The sequence below is a fragment of the Balearica regulorum genome, chromosome 1, assembly GCF_011004875.1.
Source record: "Balearica regulorum gibbericeps isolate bBalReg1 chromosome 1, bBalReg1.pri, whole genome shotgun sequence".
NCBI classification, from domain to species: domain Eukaryota; kingdom Metazoa; phylum Chordata; class Aves; order Gruiformes; family Gruidae; genus Balearica; species Balearica regulorum.
Window position 1 is genome coordinate 124,717,615 of NC_046184.1, and position 24,901 is coordinate 124,742,515.

Below are 24,901 nucleotides of genomic sequence, written 5' to 3' on the forward strand. Positions count from 1 at the left end.
GCGGTCTCTCTGGCGGAGCACCTGGGAGTAGTGGCTGGCAGTTTGTCGGACATAACCCTTCAGCACAGTAAACACCCCGGCCAGGCCGCATTCAGCTGGGGCGCAGCACGGGAAGCAGGATGGGAAAGGCCATGGCCTCCGTTTCATGCCCCAGACAGAATCTGGTTTCTGCCAGACGGCTTTCTGTGCTGCGTGGGCCACCACAAAACAGATATTTTAACATCACTGTTAGTGTTACTGTGATCAGCCTGGTCTTTTATCTTCAGAAAGGGATGCCACACGCTGGGCCATGCAGAGGGGTTGTGGATCCCATGTGCCAGACCTGGGGGCATGGGGGGGTTCCCACCTCCCCAGGCTGGGATAGCAAACCGACCGCACACCCCAGCCCATATGCCCTGCGTCCCACCAGCGGGGAACCGGGGTATGGGAGCAGCAAGGCAGCCATGGCGTGCTCCGCCGTGACCACTAGTCCAAGTTGTCCAGGAGTGGGACCATGGCGTGTCTCATGGAGAACATCCACCTCACACTCAGACAGCGGGCGAGCGTTTCAGATGAGGATGCTGGAGAGGACAGAAGTCAGCCGGGTGCAACACCGTTGAACTTGCTGACGATGAGCTGGACGGGGACCTTTGAAGTCTCATAACCTGTGTGAGTAGTTCAGCTTTCTCCCTCCAACGAACATTATTTTGTGCTTAAATCACTAAGCGTGACCTGTATCTGCCCTGCCCGCTCGTCAGTGCTCTTCTCCAGCTATCGCTGCTGTTCCTCACATTTGGACTGAAGTCTTGGCTAAACTAAGTAACTTTGATCGGCAAAGTTTGCAATTTTGATGCTTGTCCCTCTTTCTAGATATATTACGCTTGTGTTGGAGCTTACTTTGCACAGGTGCCAATCCCTTTAAAACAGGTCCATTAGAGAGCAGCAGAATTCAAAAGTCCTCTAACATATAGCGCAGACCACAGAGAGCTTTCCAAGGGATTTGGCAGGGTCAGGCAGTGCTTTGACCGCGGTTGTGAAAGTTCTGCTCTCTGAATGGAGTCACCTCAGATTGCTCGCCCCTAGAGAAAAATCCTCTACACGCATATGCGTGGAAGGGATCATCAGCATTTACAGAGGCCACAAAGGTTTGGGATTTCTTCAAAGAGTTGGTAACAAGATTGTGTAAGAATCAAATAGCCTTGCAAATAGCTGTATCCCATTAGTCATGATAGAAAGTGCTGGGCTGAATAAAATGTTTATTGTGGCTTATGAAGTGTCTCTGTACACATAACCCTGAGCAAGACCCAGAAATTCTGGGCTCTGCATTTGAAAGGCAGCTGGTTAAATAGCCATGGCAAAATAATAAAAAAAAAGCACTGTTTATTTGCTCAATACTTTAACCAAGTGATTAACTGAGTAATGGGAGACCCAGAAGAAAGAAGAAACCTTTCCCTTTGTGTGAAATAATCTGTTTTTCTGTATTCCCCTTTTTGCAACTTGGCTTCTCAGAGGAGACTGCTTCTGCTACCAGAAAGCGAGTAAATCTTCTGTAGATTTTTTTTTCCCCAGTGTCATTCCAGATGCAAGCTGGTGTAAATGTTCAATTCTGTTTGAGAATTCTTACTTTTCTTTATTCCCACCTAATTGTCCAGGATCCTCACTCAGTCCTTCCTAAACTACTGTTCCTCATATTCTTAGAGACATAAATTATTTATAAAGTCTTTCTGCAGGCCTCTCACCTGCTGTAGTCACTGTGCTGTCACTTAGCTTTGTAGTACACAGGGAAAAAATGTTGTTCTTACTCCCTGAGAAAATTACAGAGAAAATTATAGATTGCCCCTTTTTCTCTACTGAATCTCTAATTAATGTTAAATCACTTTCAGAAGATCATGTAAGGGTAACCAAAGAATCCCACCACTGCTGGTAATGAGCTGCAGAACATGTGCTTACACAGCGCATATATTGCTAATAAGCAATACTGCATTTCTAACTCTAGGCGTAGAAGGGGAGTAATCCTCTAATGGGCCATGCAGATGCTGAGGGAGTGGATAGGGTGCTGAGGCACAAGACCTGGGGCCATTTGAGATGCCGTAGGATGTCCTTGCTGGCCACCAGTTTCTGCTCCAAGTGCCCCATCTGTCCTATGTCACATCTGCTGGGCCTGTGCAGACGTCTCCGAGACCCTCAGCTGTCTAAAATGACATCAGAGTGCCTCTGGGCCCCTGCCCCTGCCCCAGGGCCTCAGCTGGCATCAGCCTTACCCCGGTTGTATCAAAGCCAGATTTAGTACTAGCTCTGGAGCCGTGGCTGGGCTTTGGGCACCGAAGTGAGGGTGCACATGCCCCCTTGGGACACGGCACAACCACGGTGCCTGTCTGCCTGTGAGGTCTGGATGTGGCTGTACATGCGGTAGCGTGCACACAACCAGCCCGCGGTGAGGAGGAACAGCGTGGGGGGGTCAGTCCTCCCTTTGTGCCGCTGAGCAGGTGATGGATTAGGCTGGCAGCTGCCCCCGCCGGTGCGTGGCCCTGCAGAGGGACCAGAACACAGCACTGCAAATGGGTGAAGGTGAGATATCAGAGCAGGGCTTATTAATGAGTCAGATGTGGGTAAGACTTGATAGACCCGAATTGGCTCAGGACCGTTCTCTAGGTTAGAGGAGCGAGGCTTTTGTGGAAGGAAGGTCTAGGCTGTCGGGAGCCAGGCAAGGACCTCTCTGTAAAGAGACAGAGAAAACACCTTATCCTTCAAGTGCACTCAGCAATGAAAGCAGCACTTCTACTGATTAAGGCATAATAAATGTAATGAACTACACTGTAAGCTATTAGTGACTGCTACCTGTTCTGCATTTGTTTTAAGCCCTTTGAATGCTGATAACTATTTTTTCCCCCTAGAAAATCTTTCTACATTATTGCCGTTTCCTTCACTCACCACATTTGCAATCATCACTTGTGAATTCAAGTAATTAATTCATGAGGAGTCTGGATGGCATAATGATACTGTCTTGCACACCACCACAGCGACCACCCAGCAGTCCCAAGATGCTTAACCTGCTCCAGTGGATTAAGCCTCACAGTGCTGTTCTGCTGGGTAGGGAGGCACAACAGAAACCCTTCAGGGCACCATATTTCTGGGTCCCTGGGGCAGGAACATACATGTCTATTTGGTACCAACCCAACGCCTCTAGGGAGTGTCAGATCTGCTCTGCGTGCACTGTGCAGACAGCCTGCACATGTTCGGTAAATCGGCCCCGCTGGGATGCGCCTGGCTCCCAGCACACGGCACGCAGACTGGGTGTTGCACGCGCAGAAATGCGTAGTATGTTCAGCGCTTCCGCGCAATGGTCAGTCGCTCAGCACATGCGCATTAAGTCCACCCGGTACTTCCACAAAGCATCGGAGTAGCCGATGGTGTGAGCGGTTTGTGCGAGGCAGAGCAAGGACAATCAGCCTTTGCCATATATGTTCACAGAGGAATAGAACCATATGAAATTACCCCCCTGGAAATGTTGGACTCCGTTGCTCACGCGCTATGCAGCAGATCTATGCGTGTGTTTTAAAAACATCAAGGGGATTCAGATGTCTGGCATCCTGCTCAGATTCCTAAGTATAAAAAGCCTCTGCAATAACCTAGATGCACGTTAGCTCTAATCAGAGCACAGAGAAGCAAGAGTAGCAGATAATTGTTAATCTGTTCACTGTGAAACATTTAACAGTACAGCTTCATTATTATAAATCTGCCTGACTTCACTGATAGTACATTAATCAACACAATAAAACTGATATTAACGTGGTTTTTAGGAAAGGACTAGCAAAATGAGTTGTCTTACTCTCAGATAGCACTAAAATCAGGTTAGTGAGGATATCCACAATTCTAAGCACTTGAATCACTCACTAGCTCCAAGAAGACCAACCATACTTTTAAGTACCTTGCTGAACTGGAACCTAATTTGCAAAGCAGGACCTAATACAGCCAGAAATGGACTGTATCACATACAGTTTCCTCCACATACTAAATTGGGAAGTAAAACATTGATTTCTAGCACATACCCTATTCCTCCATCATTGACGCAGTTAGATCTCTGCTGAAGCGCAAATGATCACTGAATTATTGAAACCCTTGTCATGTTGTAATGGAAAGTGTTAATTTTAATGAGATACACACAAATGCCTGCAAAACCAACGAATCAATCCTAAGTGGGTAGATAAACAAATGTATTTTTATTTTTGTTTCAGTGATCTGCGTGGCCCAGCAGTGAACTCAAATTTTGAAAGGAATTAAATAATGTTTTGCAGCTGGTCAGAAAATGAAAACCCATTTGCAGAATTTTTAAAAAAATCACAGACATTGTTCCAATATTACAGCAGAAAAAAAAATCAACAGATTCTTGAAACTAATCAGAAACAACAAAGAGGGTCATTTTTGATAGTACTCAAAGCTTTACCTGAAATATTAAATGCACACATCCAGCCATCATAAAAACTACTAATGTCATGAATCAGTTTACTACTGAGAGGATTAGCTGAAACGTACACCATGTTACAGTGCCAGACAAGATGCAGCAAATTCTTTCCGCAAAGAAGCTGTATACAGTTCCGTCATATGGTGCCCCTCATGTTTGCTTAGAAAAAATGAAATAGAAAACTGGCTTCTTTAGCCAAAATTCTGTTTAGGAAGTGCAGGTCTAGGGGAGATGAACAAAGCCTTCCAGCTGTCTCTCTCTGCCGCATCCAATTCTGTGGAAGCTGCTCTATTCCAATTCTGCAGCAATACCCTCCTGTGCCAGCCTACAGGAATGTCATGGAGGAAGATAATGCTCACAAGGTCTCTATATTTTTGGTGTCAAACAGGAGTGGGATCTGGGGGTTGGCTAGAGGACAGAAACAGGATCCAGAGTGCCCAGGAAGTGTAGGCAACCAAGGCAAATTAAAGTACTGCTTCTCTCTGCACACTTCTTGAGATCAGCAATTAAATGGACAGGTTTAGGGAGAAGTTTATGTCTGTCAACTATATGAGTTCCAACACAGCTATGCATAGACTACGCTATGCCTATGATGCCGGTAGAGCCAATCATTAAAGTACAACCTTAGAACATTTTCTGTGATGCTGATCACTAGAAAGGATACTCAATGCGGAGCATCAAGATGAAAAGCAGCTTTTGCAATGGTATTTATTGTGTTGAACATTTTCACGAATCTAACGCAATATTATACAGGTAACTATATGGTTTTATTAAAAAATTATTCATCCTTGATCCTTTCCAAAGAAGATCTATATATTTGTGGACCAGAATATTCTGCTGATGAGGAATATTTTTCTCTTGGCAGGAATCCAAGCATCAAAATGTAGGCTTTTGTAGCTGCGGTGAGTAATCTGTCAGCAGGGAAACCATGACAGCCTAGAGGAGGAAGAAAAGAAAAAAATCCAATCACATTGGAAACAGATACTCCATAAAAATAAATAAGGGGAAAATGTTTTCCAGCTCTAAAGTCTTGTGTTGAAAATTATTGTCCTGACAAAAACTGCACACTTAGATTTATGTGCTAGAATTTCTGATGATGAATCAGGAAAGAGCTGAAAATCAGTTCGGATGTTCTGTATTGCAGCTGATAGGTTTTCTCAGTGCGGCCAAAATATATTAATGGATGGCCTAGGAGAAATTCAGACAAAGCATTTAGATCAAATGCTGAGGCCCTTTTAGCGTGTTGTATTGTACCCTCAGCTACTGCTAGGAGACGCTGTGGGCACCCAAACAGCACATGGGCTTGCTTGTGGATTTCAGCAGAACTTCCATTAGCATCAGTGAGAGCTGTACTAGATCAGGGACTTTGAAATTCATCCCAGTTTAGCTATACTTTCAGTGGTAAAACATGGAAAAACCTCACTGAGGTTAACAATGTGTTGTCTACCCCTCCTGCCCTCCCCTAGTACTCCAACAAACCTCAGGTATGGCTGTGAAATGAGAGTAATGGGAATGTCAGCTGAATACAATGGTGTTGCAGCAGCTCTGCCGTCCTCCCCACACCTGCGTACATAACCTGGCTTTGACAAGGCATTACCTGGTTCACATTGTTGTGATTTCACAGCAATGTCTGACTGCAAATTGTTATTTTGGCCCAGAACTGGATTTACAAAGGTTCTCCAGGGGTCGTGGTCTTGTTGCCTGTCCTTCCTTTCCCTTCAGCACTGCTCATTGTGACGGGTAGTCGCAGGCACGCAGTGGGGGCTGAACCTACAGCTGTGCAGCCCCTCGCTGGTACCCAGGTCGTAGCTGCGCTCAGACCTGTTTGGAACTACAGCTGAGCAAATAATTTATTTTTCAATTTGCTGTCTGAGCTGAAAGTGGTAGAAAACAATATATAAACAAGACCCATGCATTCGTTATTTTTACAGCTTGATAAAATACAAATATGACATTTTTCTTATCCCCTAAAAAATGTGCAGCTGGAACCCAAAGTAAAGGGTTTATTTTCTTTTTAAAAAATAATATTTAGGGCAATTAGAAACATTGCAAAATTAAAAGATATGAGCACTTTTCACAACTTTAAGGCCATGAATTTAACAGAAATTTGTTAATAATTTTGACCGTGTGCAAAATCCGAGTTTTTGGTAAATACAATAACCGCTTATTCACTCAGAGCACATCTAGAGTTCATCTGAGAGCTATGACAATGCCATTTCTGCTTTTTTTTCACCTCTAAAAGTTTTTGCTAGCTTTTGCCAACAGGATGGTTCTAAAGCCGACAATAAATAACAGGCTACTGAGATCTGGCAGCAATTTTCTGAAATTCTAGGAATGCTGAGAAGGGAGTTATGGTTTATGTTAAATGCCAAGTGTCCTCTCATGATTCCCAAGGATCACGCAGTATTACCCACACCATAACTTTTCAGGGTCCTTCAAAGCTTTGCTCTTGCAGCACTTCTCAGGGAAAGTTCCCATTGGTGTCACTGGCAGTTTTTCCCCAAGAGAAAACTGCAGAATCTCTAGCTTTAGGTGTTTGGGAAATTGTAGTTTCTAAGACCAGTCCCTGGGACCTCAGCATTTAAAAGGTTTTAAAATGGAGCAGCTGAGTTAATCATTAGAGTAAATCCAGTGATTTAAATACCAAAATATTACAGTTTATACTGTAGATTTCACTTAGTGTTAAAAACTGGGTCAAGCAACAGCAGATTATCATCAAAATAGGTCACATTTGTGCCCAGAAGTATTTGTGCTACATATATATGTTGCCTATAGTCAAAATTGTGGTGTGCTGTGGGGTGCGTTTGAAACATATGTATTAACATTTACTATTTATTGAGGAACCAAGCTGAATCCAAGCCTGTAGTGTAAGGCAGAACAGAAGCTGACCCTAACTTCTAAGTACTGCTATCATCTTTTTTACCATAATTGTCCATTTTCTGTTTTCAGCCTCCTGGAAAACCAGTGACTGTGGAGAATAAAATACTTCATCATCAACTTCTTCAGGTTTTCTGGGTAAACAATGTAAAAAAGTCCAGTTGGAAGCAGCAGATTTTGCAGTCTGTAGATCAAAAAGCATATAAAAATAAATAAGTATGTGAGAACATGAATAAAATCTTTAACTAGTAAAAAAGGTTAACACATTTTATATTAGCTTCCACTCTAGTTCCTTGGATGATGAACTCAGAAGAATTCCACTGCCTTCAAAAGAATTCCCCATCTGTGAATAAGATGGGAATATCCCCATTTAAGTCAGTAAGAGTTCAGTGCTGACTTCACAAAAATCAAATATTTACTCCTATTTCTCTGGCTTTAGTAGGGGAGTAAAAACTCCAGTGACCTAGTGGATCAATAAAGTGCATTCTTTATTTGAATGCCATGCAGTAATATAATACTATCGATAATTGCAACAAGAACATACTAAACCATGATTTACAAGGCTATATTTTTTTCCTTTCGATATTGTCACTCATAATATATTGATCTAATACCAATGAACAATGAATTAAAGCATTTTAGGCCAGTTCAGAGACATACTCATTAATAGTATTTTCTGAACTTATGTTAAAATATGGTCAATTAAACCAGTAATTCTATCAGCAAGGAAAATGTCCTTGTTGTCTCAGATAATTAGTAGTTTTATGACTTTACATTTTCTCCAACTGATTTTGTGCTGATAAGCATTTCAACTAGATGATTTTAAAGACATATTTAATGCTTTATTCATTAATAGGTATACACAAAATTGCCCCGAAAGCTGCCCAGGAATTTAAGAGTTAATCTGTGAGCTGCTCATTCTAAATAAAATATAAGGGATCATTTCTGGTAGCAAAGAGGAAATGCAAAGTTAGAAATAGTTTTTAGGTCATAAAGAGGTAAAGGGTTAGCTCTCCTGCACATGTTCTGGAGTTAGATCTCACTGGGAAGCTGTGAAAGAGGCCAAGCCATATGAAGTGTACAAGATAATTCAAACTTCGTTATCTTTGTGAGTTTTCCAAGCTGGAGGGAGGTTTGCATATGGTTGTTCCATGGCCCCACTCAAAAAACTACCAAACCCCTGCTTTGCTGATGTTGATTCTTATAAATGCAAACTGTGAAAGCATCAGTGAAAAACTAAGTCTCAATTTTTACCTGCATTGTAATCTGATAACCTTGAAATGCCTTTAGTCTTTCTTTCTTTTCCTCTTCTTGTCCCATACTTATCCATGTATCTGTAACTAAGACATTGGCACCGTCTGCAGCTTCCAAAGGATCCATTGTGAGAAGTAACTTGGTACCATACTAATGTGAATAAAATAAAGAAGATCAGGAAGACAAGGAACTTCAACTTCATTAATAATGAAAATAAACTTTATTTATATTACTGTACTAGGCTATTTCTTAGGCTCCTACCTCTTTGGAGTACTGTTCAGTTATTTTAGTTATTGTGAGGTCTGGTTCAAAGCCCTGCCAAAAGAGATGATAGGTAACATATTATGGAACATATGTAAGATCTTTACCGATTATTAACACTGGTTAGAAAAATACTGATTGAACCATTTGCCATGGGAAGAAGAATGTCTTTCAGAACTGTAAAAATTGAGCAAATTATGTTGATTTTGTTGAAAGTTTATTTTGGAGATAAACTGGTGGAAAGTGTTCTGATAAGGTAAGAAAAATGTATTTCAACAATTACAGAACAAAATGCCCATACATCATTCATTTTTTTTGTTTAAACTGATTCTTTGTTTGATATTTTATATTGCATTCTAAAAAAGCTGCATCACCAATCTGAACCAACCAAGATGCAACACTTCCACCAATCTGAAACAACTTTCAAATTTTTTTGTGTGGGAGAGGACATTGAATGACTTTGTAACACCTTCTCAAATGGAATTATCATCCTCCGTGATTTATATGCAGTCGTGAATTCCCCTCAGCCCTTCTGAAGTTGGACTCAGTAGAATTACTCCTGCTTTTCATCAAAATAGCTGAATCAGGATTCTGAACCTTGGTTCTGAAAGCTGGCACTCACGATACATGCAACCACCACTAGCTGAGGGAAGTACCCAAGTGGCTGAGACAAGAATGGGCAAAGTTTGCCTTCCTTACTCCATGCGCACGGCTTTCTTACCCTGGGAGTCGCAACACGCAAGTGAATTCCCAGCTTTGCAGCACTCATCATGAGGGAGTGGAGGACGTTGTTTCCATCCCCGATCCAGGTGATAGTGAGCCCGTTCAGCCCGCCGTAGTGCTCCTGCCAAATGAATCGGACAGCCCTGGGGTTATCTTCCAGGTGAGCTGAGCAAGCTGATGCCCTAGGTAGGAGGGACTGATCAGATGAGTCTGGTGCAAGGAAAGCCAGCTACCTTCAAATGCTAGCTGCATGGAACCATACCTTTAATCGAACTTACTGCAGCTACAAGATGGTCAGGGAGGGAAAGCCCCCCATGTCTTACCTGAAGACCCAAGTGCTGCAGCCTTCTCCAGTGAAGGACACGTTGACACATATGCCATATGGTGAGGCCCAGACTGGGAGACACAGCACCAGACACGCAGTAACTTTAGCACCAAAGCTGTACAGCCATGGGTTGGTGCTCATAAATATCAGTGAATGGTAGAAATTCTTAATTTAGAGGCAGTTCTAATGCCTAGGATAGCTCTCCTTCCAGCTTTCCCCCAAACTGTGAAAATATCCTTACCCAGGTTCGCTCTGGCTTGGTTGTCTCTACACGATGTTCCCTGGGGCCACGGCAGCAGCCATGCCCTTAAAGTGCGTTTTAACCATCACAGCTGTACAGGACAGCAAAGAGCAATACTTTGAAAGCAGCTGTGACACTCACGGCCTGCAGGGTTTGCACAGCCAAAGAGTGCAGTGGTTTTTTTAAAGTGTGGATTACCCAAACTTGAAACAGCATTATGGCATTAACTGCAGCTTTGCCTGATGGCACTTACAGCCTGTACACGTGCAGCTACTCTGGCCCTCAGCCACCAACAGATAAGGCCTGAGGAGGAACAAGAGTAACAGGAGTTTCGTATTTCCAGAGCAGGACAATTTGAGGCCCTTTAGCAAGCCTCCTTTTAAATATGCGTGTTTACAGGTACTTAAGTTGATACCAGAAAGTTTGCAAAGACATAACCAAATACTTCTACATGCCTTCTCTGTACAGCTCCACCTCGTGACTCAAAAGACTAAAGGCACGATGGAGAGCCTTTTATTCTTAGTTCAAAACTGGCCCGTGCTACAATTGCATTGTAGTAGCTGGAAGCCAGACAGTGTTTCAACACTGTGTGTGACATGATTCAATGCTTGTCGGAGAGGAGAAGCATCCACATTGTAGAGCTGTGCTAACTGGCAACCTTGTAGGCAGTTGCAGCAAAAATGCCAAAAGACTGAACAGGAAAAGGGCTAGGACTACCCCGTCCTCTCCTGGCAGCAGCTTCTCCTAAACAAATAGTTGTGAAGTTGTTCCAGAACAACGTTATTGGCATTTCTGCCAGTGACCACAATTTTGAGTCAAAAATAGTAGCACTTGAAATATTGAATGACATTAAAATGCCATTGAAATCTAAACCTAATAGGCTGCCTACAGTTTAAGGGCTAAAACTATGGTATTGTAAAATTATTGCTTTTTCATTTGAAGTTTTTTAGAAGCAGGCTCATTGGCAGAGGTTTGATGCAAGGACATTTACAGGAGAGCAAATCAGGACTTTGTGGACATGGAAGTTATTTCAGTATAACAGCTCTGCAGGTCTGTAAGGATCTTTCCAAGATCTTCCATATCTCCTAGCAATGGTGCTCCAAGGAGAAGGCCAAACTAAAGCATTTATTTAAGGGGTTGCTTCCAGCTAGGGCTTAGTGATAGCTGAGACATGAACCCACAGCCAGGAGCAAATGAGACAGCCCTGAATTCTTTTGATCTTACTGTTTAAAAATAGACATCACAGCCTGTAGTGCTCAAAGCACTGACTAGTGAGTCACAAATATACTGCTATGTTAAATAACTTCCACCTTATTACCAGCTGCTACTCTGCATTAAAAGAAGCACAGTGCATTCCAAATACTTTTCCCTGTTTTCCCAAGCTACTAGCTGTTGCAGATAAAATACGAACTGCTGGAGATGTCTGTATAATGACCCTCAATGTGCACTGGAAATTGCAAAGCCACATCCGCAGTGACTACTGTGGAGAGTGGACATAGCTGAGCTAATCTTAGTGAAGACATTTAGCTAATGGACGAAGTCGTAGACAAGGCAGAATCAAGCTGTATGTGTGCTAGGGGAGCCTATTTTATATCCTGTGCTAAGCTTTATGCTGCCACTGGTACACTGCTGCTGAAACTCAAACCTCTTCATCTAAAGCCAGCTCACTCTGACTGCGACTGTACTGCTTACATGCATCCATCCTCAGCTTCCAAGAAAGATGAGATGATTGTCTTGGTCACAACCAGAAAGCTTTGAAGCAACAGAAAAGCTACTACATATGAGATATACTCCCCCCCCCCCCGTTTTATAGTATGTGCTTATAAAACTGGACAGAGAAAATCCTGCTAAAAGTGTTATGCCAAAATGGTAACACTCTAGTTTAAACCAGAACCTTTACAATCCATGCTGATCACCGGAGCCTCTGAAGATATTTCTCCCCTTATGTCCCTCCCCAATTTTTCCAAACTCTGTTATATTGATGTACACTTTTTACCTGCTTGGGTGTTCTGCAGTTTCCCTTTACATTTGGAACGTGACTTCAAAATATTTATACTCCTAGTGAAGCCATACAAAAAATAACATACTTAGAAAGTCTAGAGCCCTTCTCCCTTACGAATGCTTCTTTGGCAAACTAGTCATTGCTGTTGTAGTGTCACAAAACTTGGCTTTGCTATTCCCATGAAAAATCCCTGCTAAATAATTAATGTCAATTTTACAGTCAACTTTTTCTGCTGCTTTTACAATGTTTCATTCTGTTCTTATCCATGGTTGCAGTGTATCAGTGTTGCAAACCCTGGGAAAAAAATAAGCATGCTCAGTGATTTAGCACTGTTGTATGTTTAGAGATGATGGGTTCAACTAATTAGGGACATTCGTGTCTGCCTCTGCCTGGACTTGCTTCCAGCTAGCCTGAAACTCTGACACCATTATAGATTACTTCTGAAATGTTTGACCACAAAAGTCATAACGGCTCTCAATTAAAACAAGCTTTTGAATAATGAATCAATAATCTGTCAAAATTTAAAATGGAAAGCAGGGGACTAGTCAAAGCTTTCGCCCTTTGGGAGACAGTGCAATCCAGTAAATGAGTAACTGGGCAAACTTGGATCTATTGGCTCTCAAACTGAGTTGAAGGGAGACGCTGGGCCAGTTATCTTTCTTACTCCCACATTGGTTTTTGTCATGGTTATTGAAACAGCATATTCTAGAGGATCAATCCAGATCGTAGTTGGGATTTCTAATTGTTAGAATAATGATGAAGGTAATGAATTTGAAGACTATAATAATTTAAGCTCTTTGGGTCTGTGCTGGTCTTGGCTGGGACAGAGTTAATTTTCTCCATAGTAGCTGGTATGGGGCTGGGTTTTGGATTTGTGCAGAGAACAGTGTTGGTAGCACAGGGATGTTTTTGTTATCCCTGAGCAGTGCTCACACAGAGCCAAGGCCTTTGCTGCCTCTCACCCCACCCCACCAGCGAGGGGCTGGGGGTGCACAAGGAGTTGGGAGGGGACACAGCCGGGACAGCTGACCCCAACTGACCCAAGGGATATTCCATACCATATGACATCATGCTCAGCACATAAAGCTGAGGGAAGAAGAAGGAAGGGGGGGGATGTTCGGAGCGACAGCCTTTGTCTTCCCAAGTCCCCATTAGCTGTCCTGGGGATGGCTGAGCACCTGCCTGCCCATGGGAAGTGGTGAATGTAATTCCTTGTTTTGCTTTCCTTGCATGCCTGGCTTTTGCTTTACTTATTAAACCGTCTTTACCTCAATCCACGAGTTTTCTCACTTTTACTCTTCTGCTTCTCTCCCCCATCCCGCTGTGGGGGAGTAAGCTAGTGGCTGTGTGGGGCTGAGCTGCCGGCTGGGGCAAAACCATGACACGAGGAGACGCTGACAGCCCTCTTCAAGCTGGGCAACACTGTAATTTGTTATGCTATTTAAAAAGGAATCACTGATGTATTTCTTATGCCAACCATTTCTTTCTGAAAAAGAAATTTCCCTTCAGACCAGTGACATAAAAAGCTAGTGGCATATGGATCCACTCTAATTACCAGTCTGGCCATCCTGCAGTCAGCTACAAGTTAGCCGAATTGGCCAGTGACAGTAATATCAATTGAATCAATGTCAATACTCGGTTCATCCCTGGAATACAAATTGCGTGATGCCGCCCTCCAGCCAAGCTTAGCAGAGCAGAAGTTGTGAGCCACAGCTTCTGCCCAGGAGACTGAGAGGCACCGGGTGGACTCAGCAAGTGGCTGTTACATGCCTTCAGCACAGATGGAGAAGTAAAGTGGCTCTGCGTGTGCACAGTACCAGCACACAAATTCATAGTGTTTAAAGGCCAAATCCCCAAACCGTCAAAATCAGGTTGCATAATGTTTGCAAACATTTCTAGTGGGTTATAACTCAAGAGCAAACTCTGCTCGGCCCAACTTTTAAGAAAGAGGGTAGCATGTATGCTAAGAAAAACATCCCTCTTGGCATAATAGAAGACATTAATCCTGACCACAGTATTAAAGGGCAGAGCCAGCTTAGACATCAAACATGTGAGGGGTTCCAGGTTGCTCAGGAACAAGACACTGGGCAAGAGGATGTTTAACCTGAAGAATCTCAGCCCAGTAATTCATGACAGGAGCGCACTTCTTGATCTGACAGGAACACCCTGAATACAGAACGAGAACTGACAGCCCTGAAAATAAACAAGCCGCATTGTTTGGGGAATACAGTGGACTCTACTAAAATAACCACACTAAAATGCACCTGTGAAAAAGGGAATCAGAAGCCATAAGCAATAAGACATTCTGACAAAACAGACCAGGAAATTAGGCAGTTTCAGACCAAAGAAAAAGTGCTTGAAGAGGATTTGAGAAGGCACATGACAAAATTAATAGGATGTAGAAAATGGAAAAATAAGAATGTGCTAAGTATGAAGAGGGACAGAGAGCATGTAGTGCTCCACTGGCAAACGCAGCAGGAGAAAAAAGAAAAGAAAAAAAAGGAAGTACATTTTGGGTATGTACTGACAGCAGGGAGGAGCAGATCCAGGCAGGAAAATATTTACAGAGATAAGGGAGAGACATTTTTAAAGAGAAATAAGCTGCACAAAATCTGTAGTTACATTTAAATATAAGGCTAGCAGTCTGTGCCACTATTGTAGTTCGCATGTATGTATAAATCAAATAAATTGCCTTTGCATTGCAGGAAAGCAGTCCAAATGTTATATATGAACTCCAATTCATTTAAAGAATTAGCGGTACTAGTCAACATTCCTATGTTAATCTTCTTGAAGGCAATACTCGGATAACGCCTTTTTACCCTGCCAAAAATCCCATGAAAAGCTTGACTGTGGTAAATAACAACTAGACCCTGCGGCTCACACTTCTTCAAGTGTTAATCCTACTTCTGTGACCTGGTGAAGTTCATTATATGATTAAAATGCCATTTTATTAGATGCTACTGGCTGTAAGACCAGTCTTCTCCACCTCAGTGTACAGCGCAGAGAGGAAAAAAGGCAGCAAGCGGGCAGGTCAAAAAGGGAAAAAGCAGACAGTGCCAACACAGAGTGTGCTGCTGAGAGCTCCCCGCTGCCTGCCCCTTCCTCCCAGGTAAGAAAGCAAGAGTGGAAAGTGGGTCAGAAACCATTAGTGCAGCATGCCCTTGGCAAAGTGGGGTGGCAACCCAGCTGCCCTCTAAAGAGCTCCTGACAAACTCTGGGCTGAGGAATATGCTGGAAAGACTGGGGGAGAGATGGGCACAGTTGGAAGAAACAGTGCTCTGCCTATCAGGCTGACTGGGAAGATGATGCAATTTTTGAAAAGCTTCCCTGGCTGTCCAAAAGCTGAGCCATTCCATGAGATATCTGTAAGTGTTCACTTTGTCATGATACCTCTCCACGTCCAATATTTCTTTTGTTTGAGCACCAACTGTTATGGTCCTGTTTCCTCATCATGTGAAATGGGCAGGGACTCTCTTTCCAAAGACCTTCTCCCCAGTGCTTGATGCAACAAGGACACCCACCTGCTGTTGCTGCTGCCCTAGGTATTCAAACCAAGGAATAATCCAGCCTGTGGGCTCATGTTCACTTCGAGCTTCTACCATGGCTGCCCTATACAAGGACACAATGGAGGAGGAGCAGAGGATGATCAACACGGCACGTACTCATTCTGCTCATCTCCACAGGTTTCCCTCTAAGATCAGTGAAGAAACAGCTGCATCTCTAGAGGGTGATTGAGATGCTCAGTGGTGACGTGGTTTAGCCCCAGCCAGCAGCTGAGTGCCACACGCCGCTCGCTCACTCCTCCCCCGGCGGGATGGGGAGGAGAACGGAAAAACACCGGCAAAGTCTCAAGGGTTGGGATAAGGGCAGGTTACTGGGACAGCAAGGGAGAGGGAAACAATCAACAACAGTGCTGATGATAACAGATATTCACAGTGGGTGATAACAGAGAACGATTTACCGATCCGACGACCTGACCTCAGCCCATCCCGGAGCCCTGCTGAGCCCACCCCTGCCCGACTGGCCCCCTTTTATGGTGAGCATGACATTGCATGGTATGGAATAGCCCCCGGCCAGCTTGGCTCACCTGTCCTGGCTCCTTGTGAAATTAACTCTATCCTTGCCAGAACCAGGACAGGCGGTATCTCTTCATTGACCAGAGATGAAGTACAGGGCAACAGCAGTCTGAACTTTGGTGCCGTAATCAGTGGCCTGGATAAAACCAGGTTTAGGAGCAGAGATATCAATAGCTGTGTAGACTATGAGTCACAGATTACTCCTGAAGCCTGCTACGCACAAGTGATAAAATGCTAATAACTAAGGTGTTTGCAAGGCAGAACCTCCGCAAAACACAATGATAAGATTCACCTGGTTTACAGTTGCAAAGTGTTTAAAGAAAATTATGACATTTAATGGTTGATGACATTCTCATTACGGCTTACTGTCTTATGTAATTTGAACAGTTCATTGAGGCTGGCTCAATGTGATCTCACAAATGTACCTTATCCTGAGGTATGTGAAGCATTTTAATCTCAAGTTCATCAATTTTTGCTGGTCTCTTCACATTAAGTATTGAAAATTTTACAAAAAATACTAATCAAAGTAAGGAAAAAGTAATTTTTACTAAACATATGAGTCTTTCAGTATTTAAAATTTAAGGCATGAATAATTTAATATTAGTCTCACTAGAACTTTTCCATATACTGAACGTCCCATAGCAAAGTCTTCGACAGCTGAGAAACACAGCTGAATGAATCAGGAAATTATTCTGCCTTCCCTTTTTCAAGCAGTGTGATTTTTATTCATTCAGAAACTAAACAAGGTCAGAGTAGTTCATCATAGTTGTCAACTAGCACTGCAGTATAATAATCTTCTTTATAAGCCAGTTCCTCAATTGATTGTAAAACAGCACAGTCCTTCTGTTCACAGATAAACATCTGGTTTTCTCTGTGTAAAACATTATCCTGCTATCAAATCAACTATTTAATTAGATTAAATTACAAAATATGATCTTTTTTAACTATTCTTTGATGTGACCAAAATTTAAATAAGTTTAAGTGCCTGAACACTAGGCGTTTGCACTGGTAGCATTAACTGGCTTTTCAAAACAAATTTGTTCAACCAATTTCCTAATATATGGATAGCAATTCCTTTTAAACTGTTCACAGGTTAGGGTAGAATCAAGAGTGAATTGCTGAGGTTTTCTGAGTCAGTGGAAAAGCTTCCACTGGCTTTGTTTGAGCCAACATCTTATCTTAATATGTAAAGCCCCCTGCACATTTTTTGAATTGCAGCCTAATTCCAATGAAGTAATTAATTTCATGCTTAACTTCAGTCCCACTACAGCTGATAGGACTAGGTAATTGTTTTAAATTAAACAGGTCCTTAATTATGTTGCTGGATGAAGATCTCTTTAAATAACAAGTGCCATGTAATTACCACTTAGAAAATCCTAGGAATAAATGGGTTTGAACATGACTTCCCCAAATACTTACCAAGACCAAGACTTAGCAAACAAAATTGTTATTAAATGGGGATTATATTATTACCTGAAGAGTTAGGTAATCAGCTAAAATCTGGAGAGGATGGTATAAATCAGACAACCCATTGATTATTGGGATCGTGGCTTCTTTCGTCATTAGGTCCAGATCGTTATGCTTATAAACTCGAGCCAAGATTGCATTTGTCATGCTGGACAGCACCCTAGAGGATGGCAGAACATACCCAAGTCAAACATAAAAATCAGCGTGCAACAGATAAATATTAAAGAGAAGTGGTAATGAGTCAAATTTTTTCAGCTATCTGAATAATTTATCATGCCCGCGTAACACGCTTAAATGTAGACATTTAACAAGCTGCTAATAAGTAAGCAGTTTCACTTATTAGCAAACTATAGTAAGTAAATGAAAACTGCTGCTGTATTTTGTGGTTTTTTCTCTCCAGCGTTTGATTGTAGCTACAGATGTAACATCAATAACTGTTAAGGTATTTGAACTAAGATAAGAGACTGTGTGATACCATAACATTTGAAGAATTTGATCGCTTCAGAAGAGATAAGCTATAAGATTTCTTGAGTCTTTTAGCAAAGAACAAATGTAGCATTGACTGAATATTACAGTGTCTCTGTATGGTGGCCTGACCTTTGTGAGGATTAGGAATACAGGTCTGTCTTAGATTCCCACAATTACTGATCGTAATGAATGCAGAAACAGGAGGCCAACAACACCAGCCTGTTCTTTCTCCTACCTACACACCTCTGTACTGACACACATGGTATCAGCGTTAAAGTAATGCCCAAATTTGAAACTTGGTATACTGTAGCACTCCTGCCTTAACCTCATTTGCCAAAGTGTGAAAGACTCAGAGATTAGCATAGTGGATTAGCATAGTATACTTGGTATGCTCTGAATTCTTTAAATAAATTACATATGGAGTGGAGCTCTGCATTTCTCTGCATTTCTGTGTTTTAATCAGGCCCTGAAGCCTGACTTTGAAGTAGCATTTTGTGTGTTTTCATGTCATCTCTAGCAGGACCTTAAAACAAAACAAGCAAGAGACTGAATAGAAGAGAATGAAAAATACTTGCAAGATCTATCTTCCTGAATAGCCACGAAGACTTCTGGTATCTCCTCATGTGGAAATATGGCTGTTAATGCCATGGCCCTTACAAAGACAAATCGCCAGATGAAGTAAGTATCAAATATTTCCTACTGACACCAGACATTCCTCACACAAGCAAAACTCTTATAAAATGTTATAAGATTCCCCGTAGAGCTCTTGGAAGAAAAGACGGCCGATAGCAGCTACGAGTGAAGAGGAGGAACTGAACAAGGTATTTACTGATTGCAAGGTATTGGAACAGTTGCTGTTTGTGCCATTATTTCTTCTTAGCTCACGAGTTTCTTTTCCTCTGTGTGTGTGTGTGTGTTTATTCCAGCTTGAAGCATATGACTGTGGAAAACCTGTTCTGTTCTGAACTAGTGATCAGGGATGGGATGCATGGTCCCTTTTGTTAGCCATCTAACAGGTGTCCACCCTAAACAAGACATAGCCAGTCACACACTGGGAAATTGCCCATTGTCCTGTCACTGGGCACCACTGAAAAGGCCCCATCCTCTTGACACCCACCCTTTAGATATTTATAAGCATCGATAAGATCCCCTCTCAGTCTTCTCTTCTCCAGGCTAAACAGTCCCAGATCTCTCAGCCTTTCCTCACGAGAGAGATGCTCCAGTCTCCTCATCATCTTTCCAGCCCTCCGCTGGACTCTCTCCAGTAGTTCCCTGTCTCTCTTGACCTGGGGAGCCCAGAACTGGACACAGCACTCCAGATGTGGCCTCACCAGGGCAGAGTAGAGGGGGAGGATAACCTCCACTGACCTGCTGGCTACACTCTTCCTAATGCACCCCAGGATACCATTGGCCTTCTTGGCCACAAGGGCACACTGATGGCTTATTCCTACTCAACACAACTGATAAAGAATTTAAAGAAAATGGTTCCTTTACAGGGTATGCCATTACAGGAAATTCAGTCATGATCAATTACTAACTAGTGAAAACTGCTGGATTTTCTTCCTTAATCTGTTGAAAGTAGATACTGGGCTTATCAGACACTTACCAGCAAGATATCAGACAGTCCTTCTGCCAGCATTTCTAGATGTTGTATCTTATAGTAGGAAGCCCAGGTGGAAATTGGGTTTATTCAATTGCACTCAGAAAATAAAATAAAAAAAAAGACAAAAAAAGACCTCACCTGAGGAGATGAAGTCTCCTGTAATCAAATCAATTTAAAGAAAACCATGTAAGGCTGGGATTGCATAGGAAAAAAGACGTGGCTAGATAATAGTCATTGGCAAAGGTGAAGTTTTGGAAGGTGAGGGGGAGTAAGCACAGGCTCACTAGGTGACTTTTCATTTAAGGTTCCTATGTTATCACCAACTACAAGGCCTTTTTCTCTTTCCATTCTTTTTGCAAGATTGTGAGCCTATAACCTTCGAAATCCCAGAGACTGGAAATATATGAGTGTATTGGAATGCTGCATATCTTTTAAAAATAACTTTTATTTCTGCAGAGAAAAGCTGGAAAGTTTTACTCAACTGTATCCTCTGAGGAATCCAAAAGTAAATACAAATAAAAGTATGCCTTTTTGTTGTGGCTGATCTCTGAATTTGAAAATGGGCCATTTGCATATATTTTGGATAGAATATTGCTATCCAAGGTAGTCTTGTTTGTGTTTTGAAAGTATATATCCACTCAAAAGGTTTAAATTTCTGACAAGACTATTTCATTGTCATTCACAGTCTTACAGGGGCATATGGTCGATGTGTTCTCAGTAAGCGGTGAGAAGTAAACCCGTTCAAACCCATTCCCCACAGATGCAGAGATTCATCCCCTAGTAATGCCAGTGGACTGGTAAAATCATCCTATGAGCTCTTCAGTGCTGTCATTGAACCTTATGGCCACTGAGCTATAGTGGTGCACAATGGAACTGCTCTACAGAGGAAAATACAGATACCGTACTTATATTTCATTTCACGTAATATATCAGACATGCTAAACAGCACTGAAAGGCTTAGAGATCCTTAATGGGTGTTAACTTTTTGCTACTGTGTCAGCGTAAATGTAAATGTCTTGTGAAGCATGGAAGAATTATATTATGACCAGGTAATAAGTCACTAAAAATATGTTCACAGCAGAAATGCTTCCAACCCTTACCTGCAGCAATTCTAATAAAAACTGGGGACTTTTATAGATCTGTGCCCCTTTTGCTTGAAGTCTCAATCTCAAGTACTTCTAAGGCCTTCGGAGCCCTAGACACACTGCTGTAAATATTTGAAATTCCCTCTGGGTCTACTACAGCATTCTTTTTTTATTCTTACATTAGCTGAATGAGGTTCATTCACAAGAAATGCCAAGGAATTAATACTCAGGTTGTTCTTTTGAGTAAACTGCTCAGCCTTGATTATGCAAAGTCAATAATAATTCCACTAATGGGAACAGGAGTGAAGCAGAGCATGTGGGGCTCTGTAAAGACTTGGGAAAGCCCTCATTCCATTGTAGCAGGTGAGTGCTGTGACTCAGCAGAGGAGCAAAATCCCCAGGTCAGGGTCATAAATAGGGACCTGGGAGAGTGAGCAGAGACAAAGAAAGGGGAGGCTGAAGGCTTGCATGGGAAGTGGTTATTGTAGAAGTTTTCTCCACAGAATGGGCACTCCTCCAGCATGGCTGGAACATTTGTTTACTTCTACTTTCTGCTATACTTGTAGCTTACTGTCTTTTCTCCCTTTTGCTTGTGCAAACAAAAGGTCATTCAAGAGACTGCAAACCAAAGATTTAATGACCCTTTATTATCCCATTTAGGAAGATGAAGGAATGAAAACTGGCCTATACAAAGCATGTCCATTTGTGTATCAGAACACACCTGGATTTGCTGCAGGGTTGGCATCTGAATGGCAGAGAGCCTCCAGATGACAGTCCTGCATGTCCAGTGGGATGGTGCTTGGAGACTTTATTGCAGTGGACCACTGCGTAAGGGCCCCAACCACATCTGTCCTCTTCCTGGAGGTTTGGGTGATGGGGCTTAGAGCCAACTCTGCAATAGTGCAGCTGAGGGCTACCTCTCATCACTCTGATGTTAGGGGGGAGAGGAGGTGCCTAGACAGCACTGTGAGGAGCTCCATGAGGGCCAACCCCCTTCTCTTGGGAGTCACATCTCTTGTTGCTTTGTAACCATGCCCATGCTGATCCTGACCTGGACCCCCACCTGCGGGCTGATGTCCCAGCCTGGCCTTGGCCCATGCCCATCCCCACAGAGGTGCCCGATGCCCTGGGCTGTGGCTGCCGCCGGCTGCCCTGCTCCCTGGCTGGGGGCAGTGGGATGGGTGCTGGCTGAAGCAGCCCTGCCCTGCCTGACTCAGGGGGAGCCCCTGGCACCCAAGTCTCCCTAGTCCCCAAGGAACCACCAGCCCACATGGCACCCTGACATACTGCTCTGAAAAGTCTCACCATTTGTCCTTCCCTTCCCATTCACAAGTGCCACAATGCAATTTCATATCGACTCTGGTAAATTAATCCTTCCTTTGGCTTCACCTGCCACCTTTGGTGGCACTGCAATCTTTCCACATAATTTTTTCTTGAAGCCTGAAGTCATTCCTTCCCAAATGTGACATTTCTGCACTTTTTCATTCATTCTCCACTGCTCTGTTGTGTCCTATCCCTTCTCAATTTCAGTTCCTTTAAGCTGATGTAAATAGCTGATCTTTGTCTTTCCAGCCTGGCATGCTGGTATCCCTGCTCACTATGTCAGGTTCTGTCTCTTCAGCCCCAGTCTCTCAGCATCAGCCTCCCATCTCCCTCCTGTCAGCATCCTCTCCTCCTCCCCCTTCTCTGCTGAGAGGCTCGCTGCTTACAGTGGCCCAGTGAGAATGGAAGAAAAGGCAAGACGCTTGGAGAATAATAATAATTCACATCGGTGTGGGGGATTTACCTTTGATATGTTTCCCATTCACCTTGAATAGACATAGTAAGCTATCTATGACTTGAAAAAGTCTCAGACTTGTTAAGTCTCAGACTAATCCATTCCCTTCATAGGCCCATAAGTTTACATTATTTTTGAATCTTTTAAACTTGTAGTTACTGAAGCAAGGCACTGGGACACACTTTTGTTGAAACAGCTGAACGCTATTGTTGCAGCATACTTTGATATTGGCAGTATTACGTATCTATCAGGGAGTCAAAGCTAAGTAGTTTCAAGCCTCAAGAGAGTGAAATTTTGACTTTCTACTATCAACACCCATATGTCTTCCACTTCAGTAGTTAAAGGGAAGAAAGGAAAACTTAACATGTTCAAATGTTTAGTCTTTTTCTTACATTTTCCTAGGATTTCATCAGAGAGAGAACAGCAACATAGCTCTCAAACAATCTCTCCCACTGACTGTGAAAACTGTGGTACACAGCAGAGGCAATGGAACCTCAGCTGGCTGAATGCGTATTTTGAACTGAGCCTGACGAGCTTGACACTGCATATCTTTCACCAGAACAAAAAGGACCTTGCAGACACTACTAGCCTTCCAACAGCTGAGCCTGACTGAATTGACCAGCTGCACAATACTGAGGTTGGATGAGTCTTTAATACATGGAGTGCTATGCAAAACAGCAAGAGCACCTGCAAAAGAGAACCTCATGTTCTGCCTACTTCCTGCAACATCAGAGGGAATCTAATGGAGAAAAACCTTGAGCTTAGTTCCTCCCTGCTATGGCAATGTGCATAGGCTGCTGGCGACCCATCCCTGCATGCACGTGGGACTGGGCATGACTAACATCTTCCAAAGGTGCCAGTAAGAGACCAATGCCATAGCCTGGCCTCCACAGCAGTCCTGACAGTGGTACACCTGTGGAGGAGGGCATATGAAATCAGAAACTGGCTGCAAAGTGTTGGTCAAGTTAGGTGCTGCCGAAATAGGGGGATCAGAGCGGCCTTCAGTGTCACCTTGTCACTGCAGGTAGGCTAAGGCCCACCAGCAGCTGGCCTAACTAGGATAAATAAAGTCTTTTCTTTTTGATTTGCCAGTCAGCTGTACTTCTAGTTCCATGAGGAGCAACAGAACCAGAAGGTTCTACTCTTGTTTGACTGTATGTGCTGTCATCAGTGGAGCTATACTACTGAGGTTCATAAAATGTTTCTGTTTGTGTGACTGTCACTCTCATTAACACTCTGTAAGCCAAATTTGATAAAATATTTCTTGTTGTGCGACGTTTTGGAGAGCTAGAGTGGATGGAATGATGGTGTACTGAACCACAGATTCTGTGAGCTGATCTGTAAAGATTTAAGAAATTTGGAGTGCCTTCTGACATTTTCCAGAAAGAAAATATTAGCTTCCAAAATTCTGTGAGACAGGTTTCAGCCTGATCAACTACAAAAACATAGTGATCCATCAAGTGACATTTTACCAACCTTGCTGTATCTGTGAGACTCTCATTAGTGCCCAGATGTATGTCTTGTGTTGTAAGGAAGGAAGGATGTCCTCCAAGAAGAGCAAATCCTACAGTGAGGACAAATAAAAAAGAAATTAAACACCAGTACCTTGAATTTAAAGCCAAGATTCAAAATCTTCTTAATGTAAAAAATATTTACAGCAATAAAAGTAAAGCTCTGCAGGGCATCCACATGTTTCAAACACTTAAAATCTGACACACAAGACACAAATAAATGTATTTTGGAATAAAACAACTCAAATATGATGCTTTGCTGAAAGCCTTAGGCATGAGTTCTGATCTGTGTTCATACGAAGAGTCATTCAAGGAGTAAGGCTACATATTGCCAAAAGCATCACCGTGGCTCCCTGTTAAGAGCTAGGTAATCCATTCATCATGCTGAACTTCCCCTTCAAGGGACTTAGCATCCTAGAAGGGCCATCTGAGTCACTAGGTGTAATTCCACATCCTTGCAAGAAGCTTCAAGTATATTCACTCACATAGAAAGCCCTAAGTCTCCCCATACACTATAACAAACTTGAAATTATAATGTGACAGAAAGAAAAGGAAAGATCTTGGGCACTGCCAGCATCCCTCCACCCTGCAATAGTTAGGAATTTACAAGGTAAGCCAAGGAACTGGATGGGTTAGGTCTGAAGAATGAAATCCATTCCTGAATAGAAAACCATGGAAAGACCTGAGCATCATTTAAGAATATAAAACACTATGGGGAACTTAAAAGGTGTCTGGATGTTATTTTGGATAAAGACAAATTACATCCTAAGGGCAACTCTCAGGTTCTGTC

General features: G+C 42.7%; 1 protein-coding gene across 1 annotated transcript in view; it reads right to left on the reverse strand.

Annotated features, from left to right (window-relative positions):
• Positions 1-5,233: 5,233 nt before the first annotated feature.
• The window catches only part of OTC (ornithine transcarbamylase), a 33,437-nt gene continuing 13,769 nt past the window's right edge, over positions 5,234-24,901 (reverse strand). The window contains exons 4-10 of the mRNA XM_010301352.2: positions 24,077-24,164; positions 17,674-17,827; positions 9,555-9,677; positions 8,834-8,887; positions 8,573-8,722; positions 7,365-7,502; positions 5,234-5,377 (exon numbers count right to left, since the gene is read on the reverse strand). Coding sequence (XP_010299654.1) covers positions 5,318-5,377; positions 7,365-7,502; positions 8,573-8,722; positions 8,834-8,887; positions 9,555-9,677; positions 17,674-17,827; positions 24,077-24,164 — 767 coding nt within the window. The 3' untranslated portion in view covers positions 5,234-5,317. The remainder of the gene's footprint in view (positions 5,378-7,364; positions 7,503-8,572; positions 8,723-8,833; positions 8,888-9,554; positions 9,678-17,673; positions 17,828-24,076; positions 24,165-24,901) is intronic.